Here is a 15815-nt window from a genome sequence, read left to right on the forward strand (position 1 = left end):
AGGGTACTGGGGATAAGGGACCCCGGCAGAAGCCCGAGGGTGTCTGGGCTGAGGCCGTGCGACCCCCGGGAGTGCTGAGGGCGCTGGACTCCGCCCGTACCGGGGCAGAGGGCACCGCGCCCGGGCGTACCGAGGGAGCCGCTCGCTCCCGGGCGCAGGGCCCCGCCCCGCCGAGGGCGGTGCCGCCGCCGTGCCGCCCCGTTTCCGGTGTCATGGCGGCCGGAGCGCGGCGGCGGCAGGGGCTGGGGCCGGTGCCGGGGCAGCGGCGGGGCCGCGGCGGGACGGCGATGTGAGGCGGGACGGCGCCATGTCGGGGTGCGCGTGGGGCGCGGCGCCGCCGCTGCTGGAGGCGCTGGGCCGGCTGTGGGAGGTGCAGGCGCCGCTGGGCAGCGGCTCCTCGGCCTCGGTGTACCGAGTGCGCTGCTGCGGGGACCCCCGGGCCCCTCCCGGCGCCGTCAAGGAGTTCGTGCCGCCCCCGGGGCCGCGGCCCGGGCCCGCTCGCCGCCCCGGCGCCCGCCCGCCCGCCGCCGACTGCGCCGAGTACGGGTTCCGCAAGGAGCGCGCCGCGCTCGAGCAGCTCCGCGGGCACCGCAACATCGGTAACGGCACCCCGGCACCCCCTCCCCGATCCCCCAACACCCCTGCCCGGGCACCCTGTGTCCCTAGAGCACCCCTCAGGGCACTGTCCCCCTGCCAAACTGGTGTCTCTAGACCGCCTTCGCAAGCAGGGAAGGAACTCCCGACTGCTTTGTGATTACAGGCAGCCTAGCCCCCGAACGCATCCCCAGGCCAGTGTGCCCCTCGGTGGGCAGATTTGAGGGCCCCTAGCCTGGACACCCCAAAGCAGTTTCCTTGCAGTGGGTGCTCCTGGGTACCCCACCCCTTCCCTGGGTGGGGACTCTGCAGGTGACATCCCCAGGGTGGCCAGGAGAGATGGGCAGAATGGGTTCCTTCAGGCAGGGCACCCTTGAATCCTCCTTTGGGCAGGGTTCAAGAGCCCCAGCAAGGACTGGGTTCCCTGCGAGACAGCCGTTGGACCTTGTGTTCCCACTGTGCTACAGCTCCAGGACTGACTGCCTTCCTGGGTGGGAATGAGCCTGGGAAGACAGGAAGTCTGTGTGTCAGAGGTGATTGCTGGAAGTGCCAAAGTTCACCCACCACTGATATTTTTTGTCGGCAAGAAATGCTTTTTAATGCCATAGTGTGCCTGGATACCCAGACAGCACATGGGTTCCCATTCTGTAAAGTTTGTCTGTCATGGGGTGAGATTGACAGGTATCTAAAGAGTGGCACTGTGTCCAGTTTGCCCACTGGGATGTGCTTATTCATGTCTCTGAGACTGTCCTTCTGATCAGGAGTGCTCAGCCCTTGTCATTTTAGCAGAGCCTGGGGAGTGTTGTGAGACCAGCCTGTCCTCTGAAGCTCGTAGGGTGAAATGGCTGCTTTTCCCTTGCTTCTTCCTCCCTGGTTCTCCATCTTTTCGAACATCACCCGTTACAAAACACCCGAGCTGCCTGCCACAGCTTTTGTGGTGTGGAGCAGTGAAGGTGCCGGCTGCGTGCTCGTTACCAATGCCTGTCCCCGTGTCTCATTGTAGTGACGCTCTATGGCGTGTTCACCAACCACTACTCTGCCAATGGCCCATCTCGCTGTCTGCTCCTGGAGCTGCTGGACATCAGCGTGTCCGAGCTGCTGCTGCACTCCAGCAACCAGGGCTGCTCCATGTGGATGATCCAGCACTGCGCCCGAGATGTCCTGGAAGCCCTGGCTTTCCTGCACCACAAAGGCTATGTGCACGCAGACCTCAAGCCACGCAACATCCTGTGGAGTGCAGAGGAGGAGTGCTTTAAGCTCATTGACTTTGGACTTAGCTTCAAAGAGGGGAATCAGGTTTGGAATGTGCTACTCTTGAGGCAAGAGGGCTCTGTGTTGAGTTGTGTGGCTCTGTGATGTTTTCCAAGTGACCTGATCAGAGTAGGAGCTGAGCTGGTGCTGAGGATTAGCTGGAAAGGCTGAAATGATATCTGCCCCAAACACTGAAGCTGTGTTTCCATTCTGCTTCCATGTCTCTGGTTTCTGTTGGTGTCTTAGCCTTTGTGCTACAAATTCCAATGTTAATGATGCACTGAGTAAAGTGGTGTCTCAGCTTCCTGGAAAGTTTGCTAGTTTTTATGTGGTCAGAGGAGTGGGAGCACCCAGAAATGTAGAATTCCCTTTTATCGTCCCTTACCATGTGTTGTAGTAATCCAGGCTTTGCCATCAGCCTCCCTAGCCAAGTGTGTTATCTCTGGCAATGTCCTTGTGCTTGCCTTTAATTTCACCCTATCTTGAGCAGCCTCCCTTCCTCAGGAAGTCTGGATGTTTCTTTCCCACATGTATCAAAAGTCTGGTCCTGGGTGGGCAGTGTCTGTTGTACTCTTTGTCCCATTTGCTGGTCTCCTGCTCAGTCTCCTTGCTGACACTTTTGTTTTGGTGATACTGAGTTTTTGTCCTGCCCATTTTACTCTCTTCCATGGCTTCTGATGGAAGCAGAGAGCCTCAGGAGGTTCTGCTGTTGGCTTGATAGATCTTCCTTTCACTCCTCCCTCTCTTAGTAGTGGCCTGTGAGGAGTCTCAGAAAAGGTTTTCCATCAGGTAACCTTGTAGCACACTTGCCTTTAATCACTGGGTGATAGATGGTAATTTTTTCTGTGCCTTCCTACAGTGTCCTGTTTTGTCCCTATTCCTTGCACTTTACCCACTTAACAGTTTTAAATTTATATACTTTTTTACTGGTTTACCTGGTATTGACAGCACAGCCCACTGATTGTGAATATCAGGGGGTTGTGTGGGTGACCTGTCTCTGAATTCTTTGGTACAGGAGTTGTTTTTAATGTTTGGACTTCTTAACTCCCCCGTGTTGTCTTCAGTTCTCCCACATTCTTGGCTGAGTTTCTGGTGGTAATCTGTTGCTGTCTATCAGCAAAATACACACTCCTGGTGTCCTGTGTCTAATGCAGGTATTTTTATTTAATTCAGGTCTGTGTTTTGCTGCTTGCTGTGTGAGTTGCCTCATAATAGCTGGTGGGGTGTTTGATTTTCTTCCACAGTTTCTTCCAATCTGCTTTCTTTGGGCTGAGTTTCCTTTGCCCTTTCTCAAAAAGACACTGGTTGCATGGGTGAACCTTCTGACCTTGCTTTGAATGTGCACCAGGTACCAGTGTCCCGTCCCACCTCTGCCTTGGGCCGCACCCTGCATGCATAATTTCCTTATCTGACTCAAAAAACATGCTGCTTTTATTTATGACAGCCCTGCCAAGCTTATTCTTACACAAAATTTCCTGCCATTGCTGTTTAACAGGGAATGGTTGTACAGACAGCAAGGTCTCAACCACTTACAACTCTCAAAATGCTTTAGGTGGTAGGAGTGAAGTTCCTCTGTCTCTTTTTGCTGGTGCCATTGATCACAGTGTTTTCTCTAAACGTTGTTTGGGGCCCTGCCAAGTTGCTGCTATTGCCATGCTGGAGGTTCTGCTCCCTACTGATAGGGGAGAGACAAGGATGAGCAGTTTGTGTATCTTTTTTAAGTTCATAAACCACTTTGGAGCTCTGTTGCTGGAACATGTCTTCTGTAAACTTTATTTTCAGTCAGAGAATATATTCTCTTGGTCTGAATATATCCTCATGGTAAGAATTCCTAATCCTATGCCTTATCCAGGAGGAAATAGGCTTGCATATTCTTCTGTCATTCCTTGTGTTGCATCAGTATGTCTAAAATGAGCCCCCACATGTTAAAAAGACCCAGTGTGCAGTTTGTCTTTGGACACTTAGAAGACTTGGCTGGACAAAGCCACAGCTGACTGACCAGGTATTGCCTGAAAGGAGGAGACTGGACTGGAGCCTTCAGAGGAGCCCCTCCAGCCAGTACTTCTGGGATTCTATAATTCCCTAATTTCTTTGGAGCAGGCAGCGTGTGGGCATTTCCTCTCGCTGTGCCAGCCACAGCAGCTGGGCAGGTACTGATTGTGCAGCACTTGAGGCTTCAAGGGGAGATGGAAGAGGTGCATGGGAAGTACCATTGATGATTTCCTTGTCTGAGCATTTTAGCTGCTCGCTTCCAGAGAACATCAGCACCTGAACAACGGCAGCAGCTCCTGGTGCTCACTGCTCACACAGGGCTGTCTGTGCTCTCAGGCAGCCAATGGGGGAGCGTATTGTGGATATTCAGCCCTTATTCTAAAATTTCTAGCATCATCTGCATGTAGGAGAGGTTAAAGGGCCAGTCCACAGGGACATCCAGCCCCTTCCTCCCAGCAGTGCTGTGTTTCAGACGTCAGATGTTAGTGCTGTTTTGCTGGGAGATGTTTTTCTTCCAGACAGTCCTGGTTTTCCCTCAGCGCAGCAGTATAGGGAGCTGAACTGCCTGCCTTGCACAACTGGCTCTACAATGCTTTCTGTCAATTTAGCAATAGTATTTTGGAGACCCCTTTGGAAGGATATCAGAACTGATTTAAGGATGGAGTGGAGAACCTGAGTGTGGAAAATCCCTGTGTTTTGTCTCCTGTAGGATGTGAAATATATTCAAACAGACGGGTATCGGGCTCCAGAGGCAGAGCTGCAGAACTGCCTGGCACAGGCAGGGCTCCAGAGTGAGACAGAGTGTACCTCTGCTGTGGATCTGTGGAGTCTGGGAATCGTTTTACTGGAAATGTTCTCAGGAATGAAACTGAAACATACAGTCCAATCTCAGGAATGGAAGGTGAGACAGTTTTTGCTTGCACCAAATGAATCCTTCTGCTTCTTGTTCATAATCTGGATTTGTGAGGTAGCACCTGGCAACTAGGTAGTGTTTCCAGGATGTTTATCTAATCCTATTGTCTTGAGAATTAAGATTCCTGAGCCTTAAAGACCCACCTGCCCTGTGAGACTGGCTTGTCTGTATGCTGCTTGTTTTCAGGTTACTGAAATAGGGGTGTTCCAGGAGTCTCTGTTTGGAGCCAATGTCTTGCCTACATTTGGTAGGCAAGCTGTGCTGGCTGTAGTTGTGGCATAGGAGGAAGAACAAAACCAATGCCTGATGACTGTCAGCTAGTTCAGCAGCACAATGGCACAGGAATTATTTGCTGGGTTTAGTTTAATGTTAGCTGTAATTTGGGGATCTTCTTGTAAGTCTGTATCCTGAGAAAACAAGAGGAAAGCTCTGTATTGCGAGCCTGGAACCTGACTGTCCTCTGTTCTGTGTGAAATAACTTTTTGTGCTCCTCTTCCCAGAAGGAGAATCCTTTCAGCATCAGAATCTCCACAGCAACAGAAAAGTTTCTTGCATGTGGAAATTTCCAGGTTTTGCTGGCAAATGGGAAAAAGTTGATTTGATGTGAGCCTGCTAGTTTAACGTGTGAGGCTTGGGCGCTGGGGATCTCTCACAAAACCCCAGAGAACCACAGCCCTCTGCATCCACTCTGGAAAACGATGGGATATTGCAAGCCTTGCACAGTCTGGTTTTCACCTCCCTAATCCCTGTTTCTTTTTCTTTCCAGACAAACAGTTCTGCCATCATTGATCGCATATTTGCCAGTGAGGGGGTGGTTAATTCAGCCATTCCAGCTTATCACCTCAGAGACCTTATCAAAAGGTACCGTAGCATATTTGATAGCTGTTGCTTAAAGATGTGCTCTGTAAGGTCAAGCCTTGCTCTTAGCAACTTAGAGCCCACACCTAACACTTTCCTTTCTTTTCTTTTTTCTTTTCTCTTTTCTTTTGTTTTCTTTTTTCTCCCCTCCCCTCCCCTCCCCTCCCCTCCCCTCCCCTCCCCTCCCCTCCCCTCCCCTCCCCTCCCCTCCCCTCCCCTCCCCTCCCCTCCCCTCCCCTCCCCTCCCCTCCCCTCCCCTCCCCTCCCCTGTGCTGTTAACAAGTGCAAGCATTAGCAGAGATGTTTCAGTTCCTCTGATTTTGGCACAATTTGGAGTAAGCACAGAGAGAGTGTCAGTCATGATGTTGATCATTTGCTGTTTCAGTGCTGTGCACTTGCAGCCGAGAGATTGTATTTGGAGAAAACTGCAGACTTTGCTGCTTTTGGGGATTGTTATTAAAAAAAAAAAAAAAAAGAAGGAGGGGGCAGAAAGTGCTGCTCTCCACTGCTGCCAAGATTCAAAGGCACTTTTTCAGCTCTCCTGAGGGGTCTGCCAAGGGGATTGTTTTCACTGTCTTGTGACTGTGCTCTGAGCTACAGAGGGAAGAAGACACAACTTGGCACAAATAGCATTGGGAGCCCCTGATAAAGCCAAGTTAGGGATATTCTCAGGCAAGATCTAGGTTATTAGCTGCTTTGAATCCCATTTGTGAAAAGATGTGGGAGCACCTTGGAGTGTGATCACTCTCATGAGACTGCGTGTATGCCTGAGAGGTGGGATGAATGGCCTGAGGATGTGGAGCTGGAACGTGCTGTGCTCCTTGTAAACTGTAAGTGAGCAGTTCTCAGTGTTTGCTGCTGAGAGACATCAAGAAGGAAAGCCTGCTCCACCATCTATCTACCCAAAATGCTTGCAGGGGATTCTTCTGGTGTGCTTCAGCTGCAAATTGCAAGATGTGCTTCCCACTCTTCTCCCTGTGCCATAACCACTCCAAAGATAGGGTGTTCCTCTATGCTAGCTTCCAGCCTGAGTGGAATGTGTCAGTGCAGAAATGTCACATGCATGAACATAAAGGTGTCTTCTCTTACAGCATGCTTCATTGTGACCAAGGAAAACGAGCCTCTGCTGAGAAGGCTTTATGCAGCCCATTCTTCAGCATTCCCTTTGGTAAGCTGTGGCTATGGCCCGTGCTCAGGACTCTCTCAGCATGTGCTGGAAGCAGCACACAGGGCAATTAACTGTTGTTTTTTGGTCTGGCCTCTTGCCAGCTCTGCATGGTGCCACAGGAAGGAGGTCAGAGCGATGCCTGTGCTCTCAGTGCTGCCTTGCTCCTGCAGCCCCACAGGCTGTCACTTTTTCCTACCTGGACTCTGATTAAACTCTGTCCCCAAGAATGTATTGGCAGCAACATTCATCTGAGGGCACAGGAATAACCAGGATATTTACCTAACATTCTGACTCTTGAGGTGCATTTGAAGAGTGCAGTAGTGCTTATGGTGAGTGGATGGGTTTTCTTACACCAACTGTTTCCCAGCTCAGAAACCACCAGGAATGAGAGCACCTTGGGCATGGGCTGATGGTAGCCTCTGCTGCTGCCTCTGCACAGCTGGTTTGTGGTGGCAGCCTGTTTCTGCAGTGACTGGCCTGCAGTCACCTGTGTGGCAGATCATGGACAGATGTCACTGTCACTTCCATCTAATGCTGTCCCTTTGATTTAATAAAATAGTAGTGTTTCCTGAAGACCTCCCCATGTGTGTTGCAGGCAGTCAGCAAAGGTGGGCTGAGACCTCCCTGTTTAGGCTAGTGTCCTTCCCTATTTTCTGTTCCAGATGCAACTGAGTAGCATTCTCCAGAGCTTGTCTGCTTTCAAGAGCACCAGTGAGGAGATGTGCATCCAGGTTTTCTGAAGCATAAATTAATACTTCAGGCTGAGCTAGCATTTCCCCTTGAATCTCAGCCCTGCTTTTCTTAAGCTCCTTGGTGCACCTTGCAGCTAAGATTATTAAGTATTGCTTCTTATAGAAGCAATATATTTCTGTATGTCAGGCAAAGGTAACAAACTCATTCCTGTTTCCAAATTTCACATGTGTCTCAGAAGCTGGAGCTGTTCTAAGCAAAGCTGCCTTCCATGGCTGAACCTCACAGCCAGTACTGCTTCAGAGCAGAGGGAGCTGTGTATTGGCAGTGCTCTCTGGGCTGGTTGTAAACACACAGACCTCTGACTGTACTGAGGAAGGTGCTTCTGTGCTTAGTGCTTGGAGTTCCTATAACAGCTTCCATTTTGTTTCGTTCTCTTTGCTGCTTTTCTTTGACAGACTTGCACATATGCTTGTCTGCACAAAGAAGCATTTACTGCTGCTTTCCCAGCAAGTCAGCAAATGACCCGTCACTGCCTTTCACTTGGACACAGCTTTTCTGTTTGGAGCAAAGACAGCTGAGAATAGCTTTCCTTGTCATATACAGCTAAGTCTTGACTTTCCAGTTCATCAAGTTCTTTCCTGTGTTGTCAGTGTGGTCGGTGTCACTTGTCATTTGCAGAGGAGCTGGGTAGAAAGTACCTCCTAGGGCAGAGAGGGATTGCCAGAAATGGATTTGTCACTTGGGTACAGGAAGACCAGGTGTCTCAGTTGTAGGAGTTGGTTTGTCTCCCTCTCTGGAAAAAGACATAGGAAATGAAGGACAGATTTACTTTCATGTCTGTCTCTTCTCCCAGGTAACAAGTGACAGGACAAGAAGAAACAGCCTCAGGTTGCCCTGGAGGAGGTTTAGATTGGTTGTTAGGAAAAATTTCTTCAGGGAAAGGGTTGTCAAACATTATAACAGGCTGCCCAGAGAAGTCGTGGAGTCACTATGCCCATTAAAAGATGTTGTAGATGTGACACATCTGGGGACATTGTTTAGTGGGGAGCTTGGCCATGCCAGGTTGGAGTTCATAATTTAAAAGGTCTTTTCCAACCTAAATGATTCTGTGATTCTGCAAATAAAAGGAGTAGCATATAAGACCATGGTGACACAAAATGTTCTTTCAGTCTTAGTTCATCTGATGTGTCTTGGTTGCAGATAGTCCTAGAGGTGCACTAGGAGCTGGAACATGCCTGGTTATCTGAAGATAGCACCTTTCTTCAAAGGGCTGCCCCCTGAGAGCTGTCTGGGCATCATCTGTACTGATAAGGCCTTTCACACTCTCAGCTTTTCCTAAGGGCTCTTCCATGACAGGCAGGAGATTTACAGCTTCTGTTCTTGCCTTGCATCTCTTCTTGCTCTGAGATCAACATCTGACTGTGCCTGGCAGGGCTGTCAGCTTCCTCACAGGCATTGTGTGCTTACCTCGGAAAAAGTATTTCCTAGAAAATAACAGCTCACTTTGCAGGCATGGTCAGAAGGCTCAGACTGGAGAAATGAAGCCATTTTCCTTTTCTCTCTCTCTCACTGTAAAGTGGCAGAGCTGTCCTGCTATTATGTTCAGCTGCTGTGGTTGCCAAACACATCAACACTCTCCAAGTACTGCAAGTTGGGTGCCCAGATCTTATATTCATTAATGGCCTATCACTAGCGTACAGGAACATGAAATCAAGCTTTTTATCCTGCAGAAGTGACACTGTCCCCAAGGCTTTGGGTTTCTAGAGGGCTGATTATCCTCAGAATGTGACTCTCATAGCTTGTCATTAGCCTTTTCTCCTTGGCTGTTGCCTTCTCCCACAGTGGCGTCTGTGCTGCTCTGCTCCAGGCTGTCCTGGAGCTGCTTGTTTTCTAGAGCCAAGTGCCCCATGTCCAGCACCCACAGGGTTTTATTTCTTCTCCTGTGAAGTCCTTCAAGGATCACTGCTCACATACCTTGTGGCCATGCCTGATTCTACAGCTTTGCATTGTTTAAGTAGCTTAAGGATGGTGGTCTTCAAAACAGTGGATTGCAGTTGGATTTTGGGGGGAGGAAGGTTTATATGGTGTTCAGGGAAGAACTAAAAGATATTCTAAGGAGATCTGAGGCCTGTGCCTTAGTACAGCTGAAGAATTGGAATTAGGGAAGCTGGCCAGCCTGTTTTCAGCTTGTCTGGGAGCAGTGACAGGAGAGGCAGTTGCAGTGTATTCCTGTGATCTCACATCTCCATATATATATGGGGTAGTTTGTTCAATTAGCATAGTTCTTGAGGTCACATCAGTTTCTGAGACTGGGCTAAGTAGACACAATTCTAGCTTTAATTTGAAAAGCAATTTCAGATGCTAGCATCCGAATAATTGCAGAGTGCACTGAACCCTTTGGAAGAGTCTCTCAATGCACAGGTAAAGATTAGATGGAAATGGAGAATTCAGACTCTAAATGCAGTTAATAGTGGAGAGAAGCAAAACTGTACTGGAGAGAGCAGTAAGTGCTTGAGTATCACAATGTGTATTGAGTCAGCTTCCTCTTTGCTTGCCCCTTTGACATTGACTTTGTTTCTTTAATTCTGTGGATGTCAAACAGCTCCCCATATTGAAGACTTGGTGATGCTCCCCACACCTGTGCTAAGGCTGCTAAATGTTCTAAGTGATGCTTCTCTGCAGTGTGAAGAAGAATATGAAGGTTGGTGCAATTCTCATATAGCAATGTTGTCTTACAGACTTTATTTTCTGTGGCCCTGGGGATGTAAAAACAAGCGGGTGACCAATTAATAGACACAAGAACAGCAAACAGAGCTGCCCAGCTGAGCTTTGGTTATAAGGGGTCAACTGCACCAACAGAGAATAGACTGAGATTGAGAGAGAAAGCAGAGCTTGTAGGGAATTCTTGAAGAATCCCAGATTAAAAAAAAAAAAATTATTTTCTTCTTTGGTTAGATGCCCACTGGCATATCTGCTGGATATGTGCAGGACTTGGAAACCAAACAGCACAGATCCTTAAAAATTTGCTAATGAACTTAGCCAAGATCTCAGCAGAGAACTAAAATTTCTCACAGGAGTTCCTAAAGCATTGTGGATGGCAGGCATGGTGGTGACCCATGGTGTGGGATTTGTGTTTCTGCGTGCTCTCAGATCCCCGTGAGCGGCACAAACCAGAGCGCTCTGGGGACACGAGCTGAAAGGCGAGTTCTGCTCACACAAAGAAGGGATTGTGCCAGCTCCTTTAGTTCCCCTCCTCCAAGTGCCATAGCAGGCACTCCTAAATCCCCAGTGTTTCAGCTACTGGAACCTGCTGCTGGAGGTTCGCTGCCTGCAGGTCTGTGTTCCTGAGCCTCCATTCAGACCCTTCCATCTCATTACGTGGCCATTAATCAGTGTCAGCTTCTGCTGTGCCACCAGGTGCTTGTTTATTTTAAATTGAGAGGGAAGGAATATTTGTTACCCAGGTGTTCTTGATGTGTTCATCTCGCCTTCGCTTGTTTCTTGGCTCACCCTAGTTTGCAAAGTGAAAGACAATGAGCTCTTTCCTTTCCCAGATATCCTGGAAGACATAAGGGAGGAGTGTCAGAAATATGGACCAGTGGTTTCCTTGCTTATTCCAAAGGAGAATCCTGGTAAAGGCCAAGTAAGTGAATGGGGGGAAGAAGCTGTGTGTTCCTATGTACACTCCATGTGCTGCAGCACTGCTGCTCAGTGCCTGGAAATCTCCTGGCTGATGGCGGTGCTAAAAATAAATGGCTGTTTTGAAGGACAGCACAGGTTCCTTCCTGGTTATGTAAGGTTACCTAACCTGGGAGGTGCCCAGTCAGCTTTAGCATGAATGGAAGGAATGAAGAGGAGAAGCCAATGGCTGGGAGAGGAATTGCTGAGGTTATTGACCACCAGCATACTTTCTCCCACCTTACTAAATGGAGAAGCAGGAGATGAAATCCCAGTTTAGAGATTCAACTCTTAGCTCCAGTGCTCTCTGCTCAACCAAGGATGGAGGGGAAAAAATTGTTTAGGAATGGTTTCCGCCATTGCAGAGGTTGGAGGGGGCAAGTGACATGGTGCACTGGAAGTCCTACTTCTCCTCTCTCTCTTTCAGGTCTTTGTTGAATATGCAAATGCTGGTGATTCCAAAGCTGCCCAAAAAATGCTGACTGGAAAGATTTTTGATGGCAAGTTTGTTGTGGCTACGTTTTACCCACTGAGTGCCTATAAGAGAGGATATCTGTACCAAAACTTGCTGTAGGCAGTAGCAACAATCAGGAGAGTTGTCTTGCTCCTCTTCCTCACGTGTTTTACAGTTGAATGTGCAAAAGAGCTTCCTAGCCCTGCTTCTGAGTCATCTGTGAAGGAGAGGTGCAAAGGACTTGAATGGGCTTTGAAACTTTACTGCTGCTTTGTGATGTGCTGAGGAGGCCTGGCCGCTTTCAGCCGTGCTTGTGTGTGTGCTGTGCTTGCTCATTTACAGGGGGTGTGGCTCTGCCCGGGGCAGGAGTGGGGACAGGGGGAGCCCAGGAGACCGGGCAGATCGGGCAAGGGCTTCTCAGTGATTTGAAGTGAGACCAAAATCTTGGCCTTAGCGCTGGGCTTGGCTCTGGGGAGAGGATTTCTTTGTTAAGCTTTCCTGTAACCAAATCCTCTTCTCTGGTGTTGGAGGAGGAGGAAGGCTTGCCTGCTTTTTGTTGATACTGTTATAAATAAAGAAGCAGAAATGCCATCCTCTCTAAAGCAGACCAGGAGGACTTTTGAGTCTTCTCCTGACATAGAGCAGAGGGAGGCAATGAAATTGGATCTGCTGAGCCTGTGGGGTTGCCCTGTCCTCGTGACCTGAGCAGAGCCATGCAGCTGATGCTGGGCTGGGCAGTGACGTGTGGATGATGCTGCCTGTGGGGAGCTGAGCTTGCTTGTATGCCTGGGGTGGGCTGGGACTGTTGGTGGAGACCTGGTCAGAGCAGTGCCAGCCTCAGTCCCAACACAACCTGTAAGCACTTTGTAGCCTGAGTAGATGTGAAAACCGCGCCGTGTGGATTCATCTTTCTAGCACATACCCTGTGCTGGCACTGATGCCAAATCATCTGTGATATGCAAGCGTCTTTCGGTGATATTTTTGGAAAGGAGTGCTACAGCACACAGTATTCTTTGTGTCACAGCAGGACTCCTGCCTTGAGAGTCTCATAAGAACAAATATTTGTGCGTTGTAGGTCCCACGCTTGGCTTTTCTGTGTTGTGCATTTTGGTTTTGCATTAACCCATTAAGACTTGTAGATTAGAAGCACTGACACTTTTGGTCCTTCAAAGGTTACAAAAAGGGCTTGAGGCAATCTGAGATCCTGTACAGAAAGGGCTTAAGCAGTCATCAGACTGGACTGGCCAGGAGAAGGTCTTTTACAGTGTCAGGGACAACAGCCACATGCCTTTGGGGAAGACACTGTGGTGAGCAGCATCACTTCCCCCCAGAGCATGTTCTGCTCCCGTGGCTTCAGTCAGCTGCTGCCATGGGGCAGGCAGAGGCTGTTTGCCAGGGATTTCCAAACCCATGCACCCGGCAGAGCCTCTCCCTCCAGGGTGGGCACTCTGCTCCTGATGGGCACAGTGTCAAACAGCCCTGTTTAGAGAGTCACCAGTGGATTCTGGCTTGTGGTCTTGGTCCCAGTTTCAGTGAGGAGGAAGGCCCTCCTGAATTCTTTTCTGAGACGAAATACTTGTGGACAGCTGCCTGAAGCATCCCTGACCTTCCCTGGAATAATACCTGAATTACCTTGCAATTTACTGTTTGCATCTTGCTGGACTTGATGGAATCCAATATTTAAAAAGTTCCTCTTGATTTTTTGCCCTGTGCATGGTGTGTCAGGAGATCCAATGTCTGTAGCATTTCATGAGTCTGAGTTGCTCTCTGTGCTAGTGTATAGTGCTGTCTACTGTGGCCCTTACCAAACTCCCTTAGAAAGGACCAATCTCTGAATTCTTCTGTTGCCTTTGGGATGGTGGGCTTGCCAGGGAAAAGAAAAAAAATAAAATCCCACAATGAGTTTTAAGGTGTGATTTGCTGATCAGATTTTTCTGGGAATGATGCTGCTTTGGTGTATATAGCTGTTCAGCAGCCTTTGCATGGGTGGGGTGTGTGATTCATTGCTTTTAATTTAACCGTCCTTTGAGTGAAGCACCTTTTAGTGTCTGGGAGGAATTGAATGGTAACTGGATGAAGGTTTTTCCTGTGTGGAGAGCAGTGTTTGAAGTATGGTTGGGTCTTGGATGACCTCCTCAGCTCTGCATTACTGCTGTCCCTGCGGGTTGAGCCAGGGGTCAAAGCGCTTTGGTCCAGACATGCACGTGTTGAATGCAACCATGGCAGCAGCATTGAGCTGGCAGGAGCAGACCCCAAAGCTCCTGCTCTGCTGAGTGCCAGCCCAGGTGGGGCCACAGGGAGCTCCCCTGGGAGCAGGGTGTGAGGTCTGTCACCTACAGCAACACTGGGACAGGGAGATGCTGGGATGCAGGTATGGAACTTAAATGTGTTCAGAGTTCTCACATCATTTGTCTAGGACTGAGCTGCTCTGTCATCTTTCAAGCACGACTTTTTCAGTCAGAATTCTTTCAATCAGAGATAGAGCTGTGCCAGGATTGATCTTTAGAGAGGAGCTACAGCCTATTCCTGCAGCATGGCAGCTCTTCCACCAGAGTTTGGCTGGAGTTTTGTTCAGCTTTTTTAACAGGGGCTAAATAAATCCTCATGATGCAAACTCCTGCTACCAGACATTTTTCTCCAGATGTTCATTGACCAGGCTTGAGGACTGAGCTGGGTAAAACAACCCAAAGCTGCTTTTCATTATATTCCTCCTGGTTGATCTCTGTCATGTCACTGGATCCACCTTTCTGCAGGCTGTGGGGTACAGGGAGGTTTAGAAGCATTGTATTGTTACTCCTCACACTCTGCCTTCAAAGACTTATTATTCTGTCAAGATGAAGCTCACTCTGGTGTCTCAGTGACCTGTTGGTGTCTTGGCATAAGTTTTAGCCCTGCTAAAACCTTTGAGTTCCCTAACTCTAGATTGTATCTGAAGTGTGCATGGTGATTCAGTCCAAGGTGCCTGTTGTGGTGTGTGGGATGGGCCTGGCTTTCCTGTCTCCTGAACACTGCTTGCTATAGGTGCCCAAGTGTTGAGGCTTTCCCCTCAGATGCTCGCTGGGTTTCCTGGTCTGTGCTGCTCCCCCCAATAACCCTCGGTGTAGCACCGACCTACCTACTCCTACCCTAGTTGTAGGGTAACTGGTGTTTAAATTACTGGCCAAAGCACAAGTCAGCTCCAATCTTAGCTGTATTCCTAATTTTATTCTCACTGGTCTTCAGCCTCGTAACACCGTAGCCTGAGCACCGTGTTGTAGCCAGGTTCTTTCCAGAGGGTTCAGTACACTTCCTGCTGCTGTGCCGGATCCTGTGACCACGTGCCTCCCTTCGGGTTAGATGTCAATTGTTGTATCCCGTCACGCACCATTGCTGAGCAGATGTGTGCTTGGTACAGGTGATTAATAAACCATGCTTCAGTACAAGGTGGTTGTCCAGCGTGCCCTTCTTATGGGACACTGAAATGTCGTGCAGCGGAGCAATTCTCTGTCACCGAGCAGCAGGGCCTCGGTCAGGGGGGACAGGGCTGTGACCCAGCCATGGCAGCGTTAGTATTTGTGCTTGGAGACCATTGCTGTCAGAACTCCTTCCAGTTCCAGTGAGGGGTGGTCGTAGCTCGGAGGTTTGGGGGAGCCATGGGATGGAGGGGGCTGTTATTATTATTAGGCTTTAACGAAGCAAGTTCATCTAAGGAGGGGAGTTTCACCACAGCTGTTGACTCAGCAGCAGCATATCTTCCCCTTTCTCCTGTGGTTGACAGGGGACATGCAAAGTATCACCTGCAAAGTACCATCGAGTTCCTCCTCCTCCCTGCGGGGGTTTCCACGAAGCCTGGATGTGCTGTCTCCACTCTGCTTCCCCACTCCACTCCATCCCCCTTAGCATGTATCTGTATGAGAAATCATCTTGGAATCCATTTCAATTCACGCCAACTGTATTCCATCCAGGGAGCAGTAACTGTGATTTACCCTGCAATTTCCGTACTGTTATAACTCCTGTTAAGACACTAATAAAAATCTTCACATTTCTCTAACTGTACTCCCAGTTAGCTGTCCACAGCGTCCCCGGGCAATCTTCCCCAGCCCCACACGCCGGGGTGGCCTCTGCCGGGCCGGAGCCCACCGTGTCCCCTCCCGGGCCCTCGGGGCTTGGCTTCCTGCGGCAGCCCCGCTTACCGGCACCGCACAGGTCCCACCCTGGCGCTGCCCTGGGGGTTC

General features: G+C 49.6%; 1 protein-coding gene across 1 annotated transcript; it reads left to right on the plus strand.

Moving 5' to 3' along the window:
- The first annotated feature begins 219 nt into the window (after positions 1-219).
- UHMK1 (U2AF homology motif kinase 1) lies at positions 220-14486 on the plus strand. The gene is made up of 8 exons (XM_084211002.1): positions 220-599; positions 1598-1890; positions 4547-4738; positions 5517-5611; positions 6700-6776; positions 10072-10170; positions 11024-11112; positions 11575-14486. The coding sequence occupies exons 1-8, from the start codon at positions 308-310 to the stop codon at positions 11719-11721; spliced, it is 1284 nt and encodes a 427-aa protein (XP_084067128.1). The 5' UTR covers positions 220-307; the 3' UTR covers positions 11722-14486.
- The last annotated feature ends 1329 nt before the right edge of the window (positions 14487-15815 follow it).

This window comes from Fringilla coelebs, assembly GCF_963513975.1.
Source record: "Fringilla coelebs genome assembly, chromosome: 9".
In the NCBI taxonomy this organism is placed as follows: domain Eukaryota; kingdom Metazoa; phylum Chordata; class Aves; order Passeriformes; family Fringillidae; genus Fringilla; species Fringilla coelebs.